Source organism: Vulpes vulpes, chromosome 13 (genome assembly GCF_048418805.1).
Source record: "Vulpes vulpes isolate BD-2025 chromosome 13, VulVul3, whole genome shotgun sequence".
In the NCBI taxonomy this organism is placed as follows: domain Eukaryota; kingdom Metazoa; phylum Chordata; class Mammalia; order Carnivora; family Canidae; genus Vulpes; species Vulpes vulpes.
The window spans coordinates 82,740,655-82,758,333 of NC_132792.1; the positions used below are offsets into that span (position 1 = coordinate 82,740,655).

General features: G+C 53.2%; 1 protein-coding gene across 2 annotated transcripts in view; it reads right to left on the bottom strand.

The window, feature by feature from the left end:
- Positions 1-15,666, bottom strand: part of IMPA2 (inositol monophosphatase 2) — a 45,177-nt gene extending 29,511 nt beyond the window's left edge. Inside the window, exon 1 of one of the 2 annotated variants that reach the window (XM_072734865.1) lies at positions 15,380-15,666. In XM_072734865.1, the coding sequence (XP_072590966.1) occupies positions 15,380-15,475 (96 nt within the window). In that variant the 5' untranslated portion in view covers positions 15,476-15,666. Of the gene's footprint in view, positions 1-14,374; positions 14,808-15,379 lie in introns of those variants that run through there. The other variant, XM_026005981.2, reaches the window with a different exon arrangement.
- Between the last annotated feature and the right edge of the window lie 2,013 nt (positions 15,667-17,679).

Sequence of the window (17,679 nt, forward strand, 5' to 3'; positions counted from 1 at the left end):
CAGGGAGCCCAATGTGTGGGACTTGATCCCAGGACCCCGGGTTCACCCCCTGGGCCGAAGGCAGGCACCAAACCACTGAGCCGCCCCGGGATCCCCTTCCTGTCCCTTCTATTTGCAACATCCTGCTTAGTACTGTCAGGCTAATCTCCTTAAAACATCAATTTGCACACAGTAAGTTCCCACCAAAGGAATCTCCACAAGTTCCTTGCTTATAAATTTGAAACTCTTCAAATCTAACCCCTGTATCATGGCTTCGTAATCCAAGGATCCCTAAATCTTGGGTTAGTCCAGACCTTGGTTCCACAGGTCACGTAGCAGTGAGCTTGTATCTTGTATGACAATTCAGTGTGGCATGTCGGGGTGTCTGTGGTGTGTATGTTTATATGTGCACATTTGTGATATATGTGTGGTTTGCACGTGTGCATGTGATGTGCGTGGTTTGTATATGTGTATGTGTGTGATACCTGTGCGACATGTGTGTAGGGAGGTGTGAAGGGAGTGTGTAAGGTTGTGTGTGGGGTATGTATGCATATAGTTCTAGGGAAGGAGAGAGGAAGACCAGAGGACATGCCACCAGTTTCTCAAAGTTCACTGTGCATGAGTCATCAGAGATCTTGCTGAAGTGAAAACTGGTTAAGAAGGTGTGGGGTTTGAGGTCTGACATCTGCATTTCTGACAAGTTCTATGGTGACACCGGTCCTGTGGGCCACACAGGAGTTGCCGGGCTGAGAGCAGGTTCTCAAACCCCAGAATGAGGACAGGTCCTCAGGAGCTGGGGTGTCCTGGGACCTCTGCCCTGAGAGGACACGGGTTTCCTCTTGCCCTTGCCCCTCTCCACACGTATTGTATGCAGAGTTCAATGTTACAATTCCAACCACGTGCCCTGTAGTCTCTGGTGAAGCAACAGTGATCTTTAAACATACGTCAGCTCCTAACACTTTAATGCTTAGAGCTGCCCAACGACCTCCATGGCTTTTAAGAAAAAGCCCCAGACCTACAAATCCCACAGGCCACCCCCATGTTCACTATCCTTCGGCCACTCCGGTTTTCTGGCTGATTCTAACCAAATTTCTTTTTGTTCCAGGGACTTCATATTTTCTAGTCTATCCAAAATTTCATGCCATCTGAAATCATCTTGTTTGTCCCTCTGTTGGTAGTACGTCTCCCCAGGGAGCAGGAGCTGCTCGCTTTGGTTCCCTATCACATACTCCTTGCCTCTAGAATCGTACCTGGCATAGAGCAGGTGCACAAAATTTTTTTGAATTGTGAAGAAAATACACTTCAGCCTGCTTGAATAGACTGCACATTTTTCCCAACTGGACCACTAGTTTGTATGAACACGGACCACCTCAGTCTCTGTTTTGTCTTACTGAGGCTTTTTGGTTACCCTGTGAGAGTTAACATGTGTTTGGCATCTCCTCCTCCAGCCTCCATCCACTAGCCCCACCTCCTGGAGCCAGCCCAAATCTGCGTTAGGGCACTCCTGTCCACTCACTGCACAGCAGCCAGAAGGGCTTGCTAAACCCCTGCCCTTTATCATGGATCTCCCCAGCATAAAGCACTTAGCAGCTCCCTAGCATTCTGAGGATCCAAAACTCCCAATGGAAAAAAAACAAAAACAAAAAACAAAAACCTCCCAATGGTGGTATAACCACAGCTTCCTGAGACTTGACCTCCTAGCAGAGACTATTTGATCCCAAATAGCCGGTATCCTCTTCTTCCTTTCAGGAACAGAAGCCCCAGGTTGAGCAAGGTCAACAGTCCACATCTGTCTGCCTCTTGTGCAGGTAGGTCCGGCCCCGGGTTCTGCCCAGGAGGATGTGAACAGAAGGGATATGTGCAACTTCTGAGTCACATCCTTAAAAGGCCACTATTTGCACACTACTCCCTCCTCCTTCCCCCCTTGCCACCAGCTGATGATGTGTGGTGAGAGGTCAGCTTTGGTCACATGGGAAGAGAGAAACTCCTTGAGACAACAAGTGACAGGGAACCTGGCAGGGACCTGACAGTCACCTGAGTGACTTGGAGAAGCAGAGCCCCATTCCCAGGCTTCTAACTGGGCTGCTGTGGGGAAGAGAAAGGAACCAGCCTTGCTTCTGTCACCAGTCTGTGAAGGAAGCCAAAGCACCAACTTACCACACAGGTCTCACCTAAGCTCTGCGTTCTCCTGTCCTGCCCCTCCTCACTCCATGACTGCTATGCCCCAGCCCAAGTAATCACTCACCCTCAAGCCTGCCCCCACAGAACCGCCAGCCTCCTCCTTGCCCGTGTGTTCTCTGTGACTCAGCTCAGATATCACCTCCTCTATGACAAGCCTCCGACTCCTGCAGGCAGAGCAGGGCATTCGCCCTCCAAGTGTGTAAACCACACAGCTGGCCTCCTGAGACTCCGCAGCCGTCCGCCTGGCCCCTGTATCCACCTCCCCCAAGTAGATTTGGCAGCCTAGGGAGGGGCTAGGTCTTGGGGAACATCTGAATGACGATTTCTCAGCTGCTACACACTGAGCTCACAGGTAACGAAAGCTGAAGACTTCAGCAAGTGCGCTCGTGAAGCCATATCTAACGGCCTTGGTGTTTACGCGTTTGGTCTTCCCCATCCTGAAGACACCCGGCTCTGTTGTGTGGAGGAGACACGTGCTCAGGGGCCTGTGTAGGCAGCGTGGGCAGCGTCCGATGCCATCTGGGCACAGCGGACCCAGGCCCCTCACTACAAATCACATCGGGGAAGGGGAGATTTATGCATTTGGGAGGAGAGTCTCTAATCATGTTCTTTTTTTTTTAATATTTTATTTACTTATTCATGAGAGACACAGAGAGAGGCAGAGACACAGGCAGAGGGAGAAGCAAGGCTCCATGCAGGGAGCCCAACGTGGGACTCAATCCTGGGTCTCCAGGATCAGGTCTATTAATGTTTATTACTCCTGTGCTCTGATTGTTTCAATGTGGGCACGTGTCACGGAGCTTCCATACGCCCATGTCCCCTCACAGCACAGCAGGCCACACCGCCTACCTTGCTCCCTGGCAACTTGCAGGTGCTGCGGCCAGCCCTGTCGCACCTGCTGCTGCTCCTTCAGGGCCTGGATCCCACCCACTGGGACACCTTAATTCCTCCCTCTCATCCAGTTACACACCCAAGGATGTAGATTCCATTTTTTTTAAAAAGATTTATTTATGTATTTGTTTGTTTATTTATTTGAGACAGAGAGAGAAGGACTGTGAGTGTGAGAGAGAGAGAGAGCACGAGCAGGGTGAGGAGAGAGGGAGAAGCAGATGCCCCGCTGAGCAGGGAGCCCGACGTGGGGCTCCATCCCAGCACCCTGAGATCATGACCAGAGATGAAGCAGACGCTTCACTGACTGAGCCCCGAGATCCCATTTCTGAGTGACATCCCCAAACTATGCTGACCTTCCCGCACTGCCTGTATCACCTGCCCACGTTGCTCTGCTTCCCCACCTTCTCTGTCTTGCTCCTTTGAAGCGCTGTCCACCTCAAGCACAGCAGCTCTATGTCCTGGAACCCCCTGCGAGTTGTTGGGCCCCCCAAGAGGACAGCAGGCCTGTGTCCTTTGGGGAGGACCTCTGTGGCCAGTCTGCATAGCACTCATCCCCCTTGTCACTCTTAGTTCTCCCTTCCACAGTTTTGTCTTTGGACGCGATGTCCCTTCCTCCTGTGGTGGCTGACCCCGTCTTTCCTGAGGACCTGCTCACGGCCCACTCCTCCAGGAAGCCGCCCTGGAGCCCTCCGCCCTCTCAGCCCGGGTGAGGCCCTTCTGCTCGGCTCAGGGGTTCCCGCAGCACCTGGCACATCCCAGTCACCACACACACCATCACGGGGAGGCACTGCCGAGGCTCATCCACTGGACGCTTCTGGAGGGCAGGAGGGCTCTGCCTTCCACCTGAGCGCCCCTGGGGACATCGGACAGGTCCTGCCCTGCCCCTCAGGCCCCAGGCCCAGCAAGGCAAAAGGCATCGTAATGGGACTTCCACACTCAAGCGGATTCCCAGGTGTGGGGAAGCGGTGTAAACTAGCCTCCTTTCAGTGGCCCAGGACTCGGAAGCTCTAGTTCTTCGGGGAGGAACTGCACGTGAAAAATTCCTATATGGAATGCAATTCCTACTTGGGCCCATCTCATAACATCAGTAGGGAGCACAGACGGTGCCCCTACAGTTTGGAATCACGCAGGTCTGAATTCCAGCTCCACCCGGGAGACCAAGGCGGGGGGTTGTCACTGTGCTCCTGGGAGCCCTTGTGCCCTCCTCTGCAGTAACAGCCTCACCTCAGACACCAGGAGGTTGCAGGCAGGAAAAGAGGACTCCTAGGTAATGGTCTCGAACACAAAATGACGTACACACCTGCAAAGTTCTGTGCCGCCCTGATGTTCCTGAGAGCAAATCCTGCCAGACCTTCATGACTTACAACAAAAAAACAAAAGCCTGTGCACAATGTACAGATCTCAGGTGGGATGACAAAATGCTGGGTTAAGAAAAGTGTAATTCATGAACGTTTCTACACTGCAAGGAATGGTGGTGAGAGAGTGCTGTGCTTTCTCAATAAATCACCAGTAGACTCAAGCGGCCGGGCCTCTGGCCACAGGCCCATCTGCCGGGGAAGGCCCACGGGGCTGCTGGGACAGGCCCTGCTAAAGCCCTTTACTACAGCTATTTTTGCTCTTAGGGAACTTAAACTTTCTCACTCTGCCAGCAGTAAGTCAGCATGTGCTGTTATTTAATTAATGTTTTTCAGCAGCTCACTAATGAAGCACGCTTCATAGACCTCCTGGCCTGGGTCTTTCCCTCCAGATAACATTCCATTACTGTGTAATACATAAAATACGGGCCTTTAGTCACTGACACCTGCATTTCAAAACTAAAGGAAGGGTCGCCCCCAGCTACAGTGTCAGAGGCATCACACACGGTCCTGTCCTGATCCTCCTTCTTGCCTGCACTCCGTCCTGATTTTGTGTTACTGCCCCCAGCAGTAACACAAGTACCCAGTACAGCAAGTACCCAGAACTACAGAGCAACCTGTGTGTGCTCCAGAAGCCACAGAACAGCACCCCTGAAGAACTCTGCCGGAAGTGGGGCTTCCAACATGCAACGGGTCTTTCCTCTGCTGGGCTGGGAAAAGGCGGCTACTGGAGGCGTAGTCCTGGTGATACTGACTGTACACTTCAGGTTCTTTTTTTTTTTTTAAAGATTTTATTTACTTCTTCGTGAGAGACACATGACAGAGAGGCAGAGACACAGGCAGAGGGAGAAGCAGGCTCCATGCAGGGAGCCCAGCCTGGGACTTGATCCCAGGGTCCTGGCCCAAGGCAGATGCTCAACCACTGAGCCACCCAGGTGTCCCTACACTTCAGGTTCTAGACAGATCTGAGCACAAGTGAGTGTGATGTGATGGTTCATTTTGTGCATCAACTTGACTGGGCCACAGGGTACCCAAAGTATTCTGTCAAATGGTTGTCTGGGTTTTTCTGCAAGGGTGTTTTGGGTAGGTTAACATCTTAACCAGTAAAGCTGATTGACCTTTGTAATATGGGTAGGTCTCATGCAATCGGTTGCAGGCCTGAGCAGAGGGAGACTGATGCTGCTGCTCTGCGAGAGAACTCTCCCGCCGAATGCCGTTGGACTTCATCTGCAACATCGGTTCCCCTGGAGAACCCTAACACACAGGACAATCAGTAAAACCTACAAAGTGAATCCTGCCTGGCTATCACATGGTACGGGGGGCAGCAGGTAACATCTGCTAATACCTCCCAAATGACCTTTAGCCACGGGAAGGAGGAGGAGCTGGTTAAAGCAGAGGAGGGCCATGGACATCAGATTCTCCTGGGGTCCCAGGCCAGCAAATCTCAAAGCTCTCCATGTAACTGCCTCCCTCTCTAGCTTCACGGCTAAGTTTCCTGCAACTTGCCATTTCTACTTTCTACACTCCCGTCACCCCGCTCTCCATGGTCCTCCTTGCACCCCATCATGACTCTGAACAAGCTCCATCAGGCACCTGGCCACCTCGTGTGTCATATCCTGAGGACACCCTCACCCATGCCTCAGCGGCCTTTTCTGTGTTGTCTGACTCTCTCCACTTCAGACCGTTCCCTACAAGTGTCCAAGAGCTCATTGGTCCCTGGCCCCCACCTATTGGCCCATGACCGGGCCATCACCCTGCTGGCACTCACGCCTGCTGAGGGCTCACTCTGTCCCGGCACCATTCCAAGCAGTCACACATACCAACCAGTGACTCTCACAATAACTGACGGTAATAATGATCTTCTCATGTGAAGGGTGAGGACACTGAGGCACAAAGAAATGAGGAAAGTGACCCATGGTCACAGTTGTGAGTACAGGTAAAGAGGTTCCACAACAAGCACTCCAAATCTTGCCTTGTTGGCTGGAGGCAGCACCCTAGGACTCCCTAGTTCCCTCATGGTGTGGAGTTCTCCAGCACTGGAATTCACCCAGCTGGAGCCAGGAAGCCAGGGGCTCTCCACAACAAGGTCTCCGTCGCCTGACTGTCCATGGCCAAGGCTGCCCAGCACACCATCATCGAGACTCACCTTGGTCAGTCTGAGCATGACACCCCCCTGCAACCTTACCCCCCACTGAGGGCCTCCTTGTGCCCCCAAGCCCACCCACCCACTGGCCTGACTTTCCTCTTCTATCTTCAGCTTTAGCCAAGATGCCTTTCTTGGCATTCCTGAGTGATGCCCTTGGCTTTCTCCACTCAGCGTGTCCATCTTCTCTCTCTGCCCTGAGCCCCTTACCTCCCCTCCCCCTCCCCAGCATGTCCCCCAACTTCTCCAGTGAATCCTGCTTTTCCTTTGAGAGTCATGGTGCAGGTATGGATCCTCCCAGGAAGGTGGCTCCGGGAAGTTGGCTTCCACAGCCACCCCATGTTCTATGGTGATTAATGGCTTAGGCTTCTGTCCCAAGAGGCCAGGGTGGGGGATGGGGGCTGCAATCCCTGCTTCATGCTGAGTACACCAGAAGGTAGCCCAAGCACTGGCCTGGCCCCCTGGGGTTGGGAGCTGGGACAGTGGATACGGAGACCCTGAAACTGGCTTAACACCTGGGTACATCATTGCCCCTCAGCTGAATTCTTCCCTCACCTCCCATAGGAGAAAAATGTAAGCAGCCAGCCTTTGGTTCCAGCCTCATGAGGCCAAGAGACAGAGAGGAGCCTGGGTGCTCAAGTTCCCTTCTCATGGAGAAGTTACTTTAGATAACCATCGTATAACAGAATTTAAAAATTGCCGTTGGTAAAATGGGTGTTGTAGCTGGACACCATTTTACCGCATGTGTTGATTCATGTAACCACCACCCAAGCAAGACTGAGAACCATTCCATTCATTCCATCAACACAAAGATCTCCCTCCTGCTATAGTCACACTCCTCACCCTGCCACCTTCCTCATGGGATCCCTAATCACCAGCAACCACTTTATAACCGCTTTTCCATCTTCATAATTATGTTGTTTGGGGAATGTTATATGAATTTTCTATGACATTAGTCAACCTTTTGAAACCTGATTTTTTTTCACTCAGAGAGCCATCCACGTTGTTGGGTGCATCAATAGTTCCTCCTTTTTTAGTCTTATGTAATATTCCATGATGTAGAAATATAACCATCAGGAGAAACTGGATGAAATCAGAAACTAGACCTTTCTGTACTATTTCTGCAATTACCTGTGAATTTATAATTATTTTAATATTAAAAGTTTTCTTTAACAGTTTCTTGGGGGAAAAAAAGTCCCCTTCTCCACTCTGCCCCTCAGGGTCTCAGGGCGGAGCTCCTCCAGCCAGCCCCCCCTGCAACTTGTAGGGCTAGGCCGGGGGTTGGGGAGGTGGGGGGGGGTGCTGGAACTCAGTAGCATCACTTCCATTCTCTAGCTAAGTGGTAAGATTTCAGCCTCCTCTCCCCTCAGCCCCAATGACTGGAACCTCCGCGAATGAGTGCTGTGTTTAGGTTAGCAAGGAAATCTCTCAGGGCTGCAGGGGCCGATTCGCCTCCGTGTGGGACTGACACCAGCCTTTGCCTCAAGCCCTTTAGTCCCGTGCAGGATTTCACAGCTCCTGCTGCCAGTGCAGATGCAAATGCCCCTGAAACAAAGTGCTCCTTCTCACCCCCTACCCCAGCTCCTGTTCAAAGAGTGGGCATAAGAAACAAGCCTCTCTCCTTACAGTGGCATACAGGAAAATGGCAGTTGGCCTCAAACACAGGTCAGGGAGGGGTGGGTCCTGGACACTGGGACCACGTGTGCCCTACCAAGGGCAGCTGCTACTCTGAGCTTGCCAGTTGTCTCTCGGGAGTCCTCTCTTGGCTGAGGTTTCAAATGTTGGCAAAGGTTTTACAACTGTAAGTGCTGGCTGCCACCTCCCCCCCCCCCCCCCCCCGCCCACCGCCCTGCCCCGCCACTGCGGAGCTAAGCAGACACAGAAGACCTGGACCTGGGGCACAAAATGCAGCATGGGGCCAGCGGAGGCGAGGAAGCCACCCACCACCTCCCTTCCTCCAGCAGCTGGGCACACTGAGCCCAGGTGGGAGAGGAACAGGAAGTATCTTCGGAAGGAAATGAGTGACCTGAGGCCTCCACATACTGACATCTGGGAATCTCCCAGAGAACATCCAGGAGTTTGTCTTGGGATCATCCTAAAGTGGAGCCCATAGGTGGACAAACTGGCTCTCTCCTGGTCCAAGGACCTGGCCTTAAGTCCCACCCCAGGCCAAGGGCTCCCAAATTGGTGTGGCCACCATCAACCTCTCCTCTGAACTGTGGATGCAAACTCTACACGTCCACTTAGAAACCCACTGGCAAGTCAAGCCTGATGTGCTGGAAACATACTTGATTTCCACCTCCAAACCTGTTCCTCCTGCCGTTTCCCCGCCTTGGGAGATGGCAAGTCCATTCAACCAGTTTTGCAGGCGCACACCCTGGAAGGCATCCCTGCTCTCCCCACACCGCCCCCCGCCTCCCCGCCAACAGCAAGCTTGGCAGCCTAGCCCTGGAAATGCAGCTTTTCTACCACCTTCTTCACCACAGCCCAGTCAATTCACCCTCATTTTTCATTGTACCACGTGAACAGCTTCCTTTAAGATATCCAGTTCTGGTCCCCTGTGGAGCTGCAGGGGCCCCACACAGCAGCCAGGGCGGGCTCCCTACTGCCCTGTAGAGCCCCAGATAGGATGGCCCGGGCCTCATTATCACACTGAGTAAAGGTACAGTCCTTTCCAGAGTTACTCAGTATTTGTTCGGTGGATGAATACATTTCTAATCGACGTTTTAGTACCACCATCATAAAAACAGGGATAGCCAAGCCAAGGAACACACAAAAAGGCCCTTAGGTTCCTTAATCATATGGGTCAGGCAAATTAGAACAACACCTCAAACCCATAAAACTGTCTACAATGGAAAAGACAGACAACACCAAGTGTTGTCCAAGATGTGGAGCAACAGGAACCCTAAGCCTACACGCTGGTAGCAGTGGGAATTGTTACATGCACTTAGAACACTGCCTGGCAGTTTTTCACACCTGATGACACAGCAATAACTCCACTCCTATTATTAAAATATTCCCAGCAGAAACGCACACATACGTAACCAAAAGACACGTGCAAGAATCTTCATAGCAACATTGTCCATGTTAACTCCAAACTGGACATGATCCAACCTCTCCTCGAGAGCCGGATAAACAGTCATTTATTCACATAACAAAATGCAGCAGTGGTTCTCAAAGTGTGCCATCTCCAGATCAGAAGCATCAGCTGGGAACTTGGTAGGAACACCAGTTCGCAGCCCACTCCTTACCTAGTGGATCGGAACCCCTGGGGATGGGACAGAGTCTACCCTAACAAGCATTCCAGGTGCTTCGGATGCATGTGAGTGTGTGAGGACCCCATCCCCGCAGCAATGGACCCAGTGAGTTTGACCACACTGAGGAGATTGTGAAAAATTCTGTCAGTAAGTTGGGCTGATGACTGTTGATGGGTACACAGAAAGCTAATAAGCAAATTAAAAAAAAAAAAAGCCTTTTTTTTTTTAAAAAGGAAAGTACAAGTTGCGTAAGAAAGAAAATATGTAATACCACCATATACCTGGCTCGACCGTGCATTACAACTGTACAGTCATAGGAAAGTGAGCACAGACAGGGATGGGACCAATCAGGTAATGCAGCCACACAACATAACAAGCACAACGTCTACAACAGGCTCCAGAATGAGCAGTGGAAGCCTATGATTTAGAAGACAGGCACAACGATCAGAAAAAAAAGAGATGTCTAGGGAGCAGGATGAGGATGTTGTGGGACGGGGCATTGCTGTTTTCATCACAGTCCTCTCAGGAGTATTCCCTCAGTCACATTCCCTGTGTGAATCACTGATAAAAATGAAAATCACGAATCAAAAACCTCGCGGTGGTGGCAAGGCCAGCCAGACAAGGGGGTTCCCTGGAGCCAGAGCCTGCCGACGTGTTTTCCCTGCCCTGGCGAGGCACGTGGGCAGAAGAGCACCTTCTGGTCCTGACCAGACCGGGGACAAACAAGGCTGGGAGGAAGCGCAGGAATGACCGGGAAGGTCACACCGGGAGGTGTGTGAAGGAAAGGGTCCGGAACCAAACCCTGGAAGGAGAGTATAGATTTCAAGGAGCATGAGAGAGGCAGGAAAATGCAATGTGTGTTTTGAAAATGCCAGATAGTTCAGTCTGGACAGCCAAAGGGCTGCTCCACCCAGGGGCCGTGGGGACAGCAGCCCGGCTTCCCGGGACTGGGCTTCGGGAAGCAGCACCCGCAGCTACACAAGGCCGCCCGGAGAGGCCGGAGGCCTGCAGTACTGAGCAAGGGTGGGTCCTGGGCTTTGCTTTTTCTGCCTTGTCGCGAAATTCTATTACCGGCAAACAGAGGTGAATTTACTGTGAGGCTAATGAAGCTGAGGCTCCAAGGCTCGGGCCCACCCTGAGGCTCAGTGAGGGCCCTTAGCACAGCCTTCACCAGGGCGCACATGAACACCTTTTGCAACTTTGCAAAAGTCAGCTTTCTAACTGCAGATGGAAGCACTGTCTCTTTCCGCCACGACCTCCATTATAATTGTGTGTCAGGTGGCACTGGAGTGGGTCCTGGCGTACTTGGCTAAAGGCAAGTTGAGTGGACATGAAATTTACTTTGGGCCTGACTGGAATGATCTGTGGGGTTTGCAGCACACCTGTCTGTAAGTTATTATTAGCCATCCTGTGGAGGAATGGCTTCCAGAAATGCTTCTACTGTCCACCACGCTGACTGACTTGGCCTGGGGACCTGGCAGGCAGGGCCAGAGGAGCATGCACGTGTGTGCTGTGCAAACTGGCACGTGGGATGGTGGAAAGAAACAGGCGACCACATGGAACTAGAAGTCTGCAGAAAATTCTTCCATGTCTTATGACTAACATATAGAAGAAAATTGACAGGATTCTCAAATTTGAGGGCAATCCTAAAAATTTATAGGATCCTACCAATAATAAGTTTGAAGCCTAAATAAACTTTTTTAGACTATCAGTAATCAATTTCAATTAGCATGCTACAGGAAAACCTGGACTTATCTATTGGCTCCATTCAAAATACCACAAAATCGGGGTGCCTGGGTGGCTCCATGGTTGAGCCTCTGTCTTCAGCTCAGGTCGTGATCCCGGGGTCCTGGGATCGAGTCCTGCATTGGGCTCCCGGCATGGAGCCTGCTTTTCCCTCTGCCTGTGTCTCTGCCTCTCTCTCTGTGTCTCTCATGAATAAATAGATAAAATATTTTTTAAAATACCACAAAATCCTTGTCATTCAAAGGCATAAATATGAAGCCAAAAATGTGAGGAAAAGGTATTACAGAAGATTGAGAAGCAGCTAAAGAATTATTTTTATGTGGTGCCTGGGTGGCTCAGTGGTTGAACCGCTGCCTTTGGCTCAAGTCATGATCCTGGGGTCCTAGGAGCAAGTCCTGCATCTGGCTCTCCACAGGGAGCCTGCTTCTCTCTGTGTATCTCATGAATAAATACAAAGAATTATTTGTATGCATTTTGTTATATTTGTTAGCATCTTAAAATTTATACTGTTGTGGGGCACCTGAGTGGCTCAGTCAATTAAGTACCTGTCTTTAGTTCAGGTCCCAGGGTCTTGGGATCAAACCCCACACTGGGTTCCCTGCTCACCAGGGACCCTGCTTCTCTCTCTGCCTCCCTCTTCCTTCTGTCTCCCCCTCCCTCTGCCTGCCACTCCCCCTGCTTGTGTGCTCTGTCAAATAGATAAGATCTTTTTTTAAAAAATGTATACTGTTGTGATTTTTCTTATTCTAAACAATGTTTATACCTAATTTTCAATTTGTAATTTTGCTTTTTTTTTTTTTTCTTAAAGAAGTCTCCTAAATTGTCTAAGCTTCAGGCCCAACAAAACCTGGATCTACTCTATGGGACAATTAAAAGAAGTAGTTTTCTGAGATACTTCTGTTCATACATCAAAGATAACAAGCACCCATTTCAGTGAATATTACTATTTGTATTTGTGGTGGTGACAGCAGTGGAACTAAAGTCACTGTCTTCCCCCTGAAGCCCCACAGCCAGGGAGGCACTGCTGTGTAGCACCAGCATGAGTGGTTGGGCCCTGCAGGAATGGGTGGGGGGTGGGGGGAATCCCTAGGTGGCTCAGAGGTTTAGTGCCTGCCTTCAGCCCAGGGTGTGATCCCCGCATCCCGGGATCGAGTCCCACATCGGGCTCCCTGCGTGGAGCCTGCTTCTCCCTCTGCCCGTGTCTCTGCCTCTCTCTCTCTCTCTCTCTCTCTCTGTGTGTGTGTGTGTGTGTCTTTCATGAATAAATAATAAAATCTTAAAAAAAAAAAAAAAGGAATGGGTTGGGGAGAGGTGAGGAAGAAGGGAGGAGGACCCGGGCAGCCACTGTGGACAGGGCAGCACTTTGGGGCAAGTGGCTTTTAGAGAGACTTCTCAGGATGGGGTAAAGAGGAGGTGGCAGCAAAGTGTGCAGGGCTGCCCTGATCCCAAACCTATGTCTGAAAGATGAAGGGCAGAGACATTCATCTCTTCAGAGGTCTCCCCCGAGCCCCCCCCCCCCGCCCCCGACCCACAACACTACTTTCAGCATATAGAACCCAGACTCAGGAATTCAGCACACACAACTGTCCCAGGAGCAGCTGAGAGGAACAAACTTAATAAAATAGAACTTTGGGTACTGGTGAGGGGGTGGGCATGTTGGGCCACAGGGCCACTGTAACTCTGCCAAATACTCCTTAGCTAAGGAGGATTCAGAAATGGATCAGCACTAACTAGCTACCTTTCATCCCTCTTTGGGGTATCTGGCTAAAGACCAGATTTTTTTCCAATCAGCACTCGATTCCTATGAGAACATTATTAAGACGATCTGTCCCACTTTTACACAGGTTGCAATGACCTTGTGTGGCTTCTGTTTGTTCCAGGCATAGACCATTCCGGCCACTCTTCCCTCCACTGCCCAGCAGGCAGGAAGCATCACATAATGCCCAAGAGGGAACCCAGAGTCCTGGGCTCGCTGATCGGACTCCTAATAGCAGAATCTTTATTTTATCCCTCTCCCACTCTCAAAAAGTTTTTTTGTTGTTGGCAAGTTGAGAAAACTTAAGATATCTCTTAATAAGGCCTTTAGAATTGTGCCTGCCATATTACAAGTTCTGTATAAGCATCTGTTCAATAAAATAAAGGTTTTAAAGACACTTCTGTTTCTTCAAGGATTTCAATTAGAAAAACCATAGAAAGCCATCACAACTCACCAGGGTTTACAGTGTAGTATCAGAATCCTAAGCTGGCTTCTCCTTAAAGTCTCAAGGAAGAAGAGTTTTATGGTGGAACCTAAAAGTTACTAAATATCCTGATGATGCTCACTCTAGAAAGGAAGTGAGGGGCCTGAGAGCGAGGGAGGAGGGTGAGAGCAAGTGCTCCCTGCACGTAGTGGATCTGCTTTCCAGTAGGAATGTTTGCCCTGTAACTACAAACCTCAGCATTCTAGCTCTCAAAGTTTGGAGTCCTTCTCCTATAGGAAGGAAAGGTGACAGAGCCACAGGGTGAAGTTTCACAACCCACCTTTTCAGTCATGCCTTCCCTACAGGCTGAATCTTGCATCTTTAAAACCACAGGAGGAGGGCCCTCCAACACAAAATGGGTCTGCTCAGTGTTGAAATGAACTTTTAAAGGGGATTAGAGGATTCACACCAAGGTAAAGCACTGTCCCCTGAGCACGTGACAAATTCAGGGTGGGTAAGAGCCTGACTTGAACACCCCGGGAAAACCTGCAGAGCATTTTCATACTGCTAGACCTGAAGAAGAAAATGATGTTTGGATAGAAAAAGTCAATCTGCTCACAGTGCTGCTTCTGTCCATCTTACCCTCCAAATCACCGGAAGCATCCTATGTCTTGACAAGCCAGGCAGGAGTAAGCCATCTTCCCAGTCCAACGGGCCATGATGGTCCTGGGACAACCACCAGGGCTCCTTCACTGCAAGGGCTTGGAGCCTACAACGTGTCAGGCACTGACTGGGGTACTGAGGAAAAGGTGGGTAACCACACGCAAAACTGAAAGCGAGAAAAGTCGAACCGCACTCCCTTGTCAAACTCAAGTCACACGTTCTCGCTCTGCTGCTTGATTTCCATCCTTCCTCCGGTCAGTGTACCAAGTCCCTCCAAACACTGAGGGGAACCGCTTTCCAGCTCGGGCCGGGCAGGTCCAGATTCGGGTGCTGGAGGGAAGACCCTCACACAGCGAGCGGGCCAAGATCTCCGCGCCAGGGCTTTCGACGTGGGGGAACCGCGCCCACGACCGGCCCCAGGCTCTTCTCAGAGGTCCTTAAACACAAACAGCGGCCGTGGCATTCAGGCCCGGGGGGGGGGGGGGGGGGGGGGGGGGCGTTCTAGATCCCGGCACTGATCCGCACAGCCAGTGCGTTCCAACCCGCGGCCTCCGACGCAGAGGTCAAGTCACCTACGGTCAGACATCGCGCTGACAACCGAGCGGGCCCGCGTGGGCGTGTTCCTGGGTGGCGGCCCCGCTCGGCCCTCGGGCTCCTGGATGGTCTGTGCGGCACACCACGAAGACTTCGTCCACCCCCGGGCCGCGGGCCGCGGACCCCGGACCCCGGACCCCGGACCCCGGACCCCGGACCCCGGACAGGGGCCTCCCCGCACCCGCACCCGCACCCGGGGCCGCCCCGCTCGGCCCGCAGCCCCGGCCCGCAGCCCCGCGCGTCTAGCTCCTCGCTCCCCCGAGCCCCGGAGGGTCCCCTCCGTCCCACGCGAGTCTGCTCGGACTCTGCGAAGTTTCGAGGGGCGCCCGGCCCGGCCTCCGGGGCTGCGCTCGCTGGGCCGCGCCGTCCGGGAGGGGCCCGCGGGCTCACCTGTCCCGCCCGCAGCGCCAGCTGCACCGCCGCCTCGAAGCACTCCTCCCAGGGGCCCCCGGCGGGCGGCGCCTCGTCCTCGCCGTCCGGCTTCATCGTGGCCTCGCCGGGCCCCGCCACCTCCGGCCCTGCTCGCCGGCCCCCACCGGCTCCCGCCGCCCGGACGCCAGGCCCCGCACCGCTTTCTCCTCGCCCCGCCACTCGGCGTCTCGGCCTCCGCCCGCCCCACAGCTGCGCCCGCGGGAAGGGCAGGGAGCGGGCCGTGGCCCCGGGAGCCGCGCGGTGCGTCCCGCGCCCCGCCCCTGCCCGCGCCCTGCCCGGCCCCGCCCCCGCCGCCCTCCGGGGCCCCGCCCCTCCCGGCGAAGACTGCGGCGCGCGCGGACCCAGCTGCCGGCCTCTGGCCCCGCCCCCCTCCGAGCCGCGCCTCTCGCTCCTCGCTCCTCCCGACCCCGCCTGAGGTTGGCCCCGCCCAGCCCCGGCCCCGCCCCCGCCGCCCTCCGGGGCCCCGCCCCTCCCGGCGAGGACTGCGGCGCGCGCGGACCCAGCTGCCGGCCTCTGGCCCCGCCCCCCTCCGAGCCGCGCCTCTCGCTCCTCGCTCCTCCCGACCCCGCCTGAGGTTGGCCCCGCCCCCCGCCCCGCCCCCGCCGCCCTCCGGGGCCCCGCCCCTCCCGGCGAGGACTGCGGCGCGCGCGGACCCAGCTCCCGGCCTCTGGCCCCGCCCCCCTCCGAGCCGCGCCTCTCGCTCCTCGCTCCTCCCGACCCCGCCTGAGGTTGGCCCCGCCCCCCGCCCCGCCCCCGCCCCGCCCCCGCCCCGCCTGCTCCGCGCTGACCCGGCCCTGCGCTCTCCCGGGACGAGAAAGGCGAGTGCTGGGGACTGTGGGCCTGGGACGGAAGCCTGGAACGGGACTGGAGCAAGGCCCCGGGGCGGGGGCGGTGCGCAGCCGTGGCCCCGGCTCCAGCGGCACCGGACCTGCCCCAGCTGGGGGTGCCCCCGGCCCTCTCGCCCCAGCCAGGCGGTCGGCGCGCACATGGCCGGGGTGTGGCGGGGCCGAGGAGCTGCCTTCAGCGGCTGACGGGTTGCTCGGGTTGCTCGGGGGGCTGCGGGCCTGCTCGGACACCCGCGGGGGCCCGTCTTCACAAAGCGCCTGTGTTCCTGAAAGTCCGGATGCAAAGGAGAAGCCTTCATCCCCCCCCAAAAAAAACAAACAAAAAAAAGAAGCCTTCACCCCAGCAAAAACCACACGCTACGATGACAGTTGGTCTTGCAAACTGCCTGTGCTCAGAACTCCGATGTGCAGCCCAAACTGTGACTACTCTTTGTCAGGAGGAGTGACCTTTTAGACCTTGGATTCTTTAACGCTGCTGCACACTGGCACCAACCGCCTAAACACAAATACAAGGCTCTTCCTGAGAGGGTGTCTCCAGTGTCCAGGAGTTTAATTTCATAAGCTGTTGTGCCTACTCCTTTACAAAATATGCTGACCCATATAAACTGATTCTGGAGTGTCACTTAGTCTGGGAGAACTGTGGGAGTTTGTACCAGAACTTTGGGACATTCTTTACACAGTTAACCTAACGATGGGGTTAAATGTTTTTAGATTTTGTATCTGTGAGCGCTCAATGTTGAAATATCTTGTAGAGAAAATTTAGGTCTACAGTGTAAGAGATGAAAATTGCAAACAATAAGGAGGAATTAGGAAGCCAGAGCTGGGCAGGGCTTTAGTCTCGCACTCTAGCCTTGCCCTCAGAAAACTAGGCCAAGAATTGCCCCATCTCCCACAAGGGCCATTTGGATGCAGTTAAAGACATGCTCTGCTCCATCTTTTCTGTTCCTATTCTTTTTGGTTTTCAGGCTACGGAGTTGGACTTCAGACTCCATACTTAAGACTATGTTCTGAATGCTTCACTTTAAAATTAAATGCAGCCAATTGTTGACCTTCATGGCAGGTTTTCATCAGAGGTCCCTTCCAACACCAAGCAAAATTAGGAAGTTAGAACATTTCTCTTTGGTGCCTTCTTAGCTTCCCTTTCTGAACATATCTCCCCCATACTCCCTGTCCTGGATCCATCTAGGAGCTCAATTATATCTTTAGATAAGCTCTTGTGTTTAGCTTATCTAAATATCTAGAGAAAAAGACTTCATAACTTCATTGCTTAACTCTCAAGTATCTTAAGGTAGAATCATGTGGTTTTTGCCAGTACGAAGTTTAGAGCCAGCCAGATTTTCCTAAGTGAGAATATTGGCCTCATTTCTTCCTTGCTGTGTGGATTTGAGCAGCTTACAAATAACTTTCTTTGCT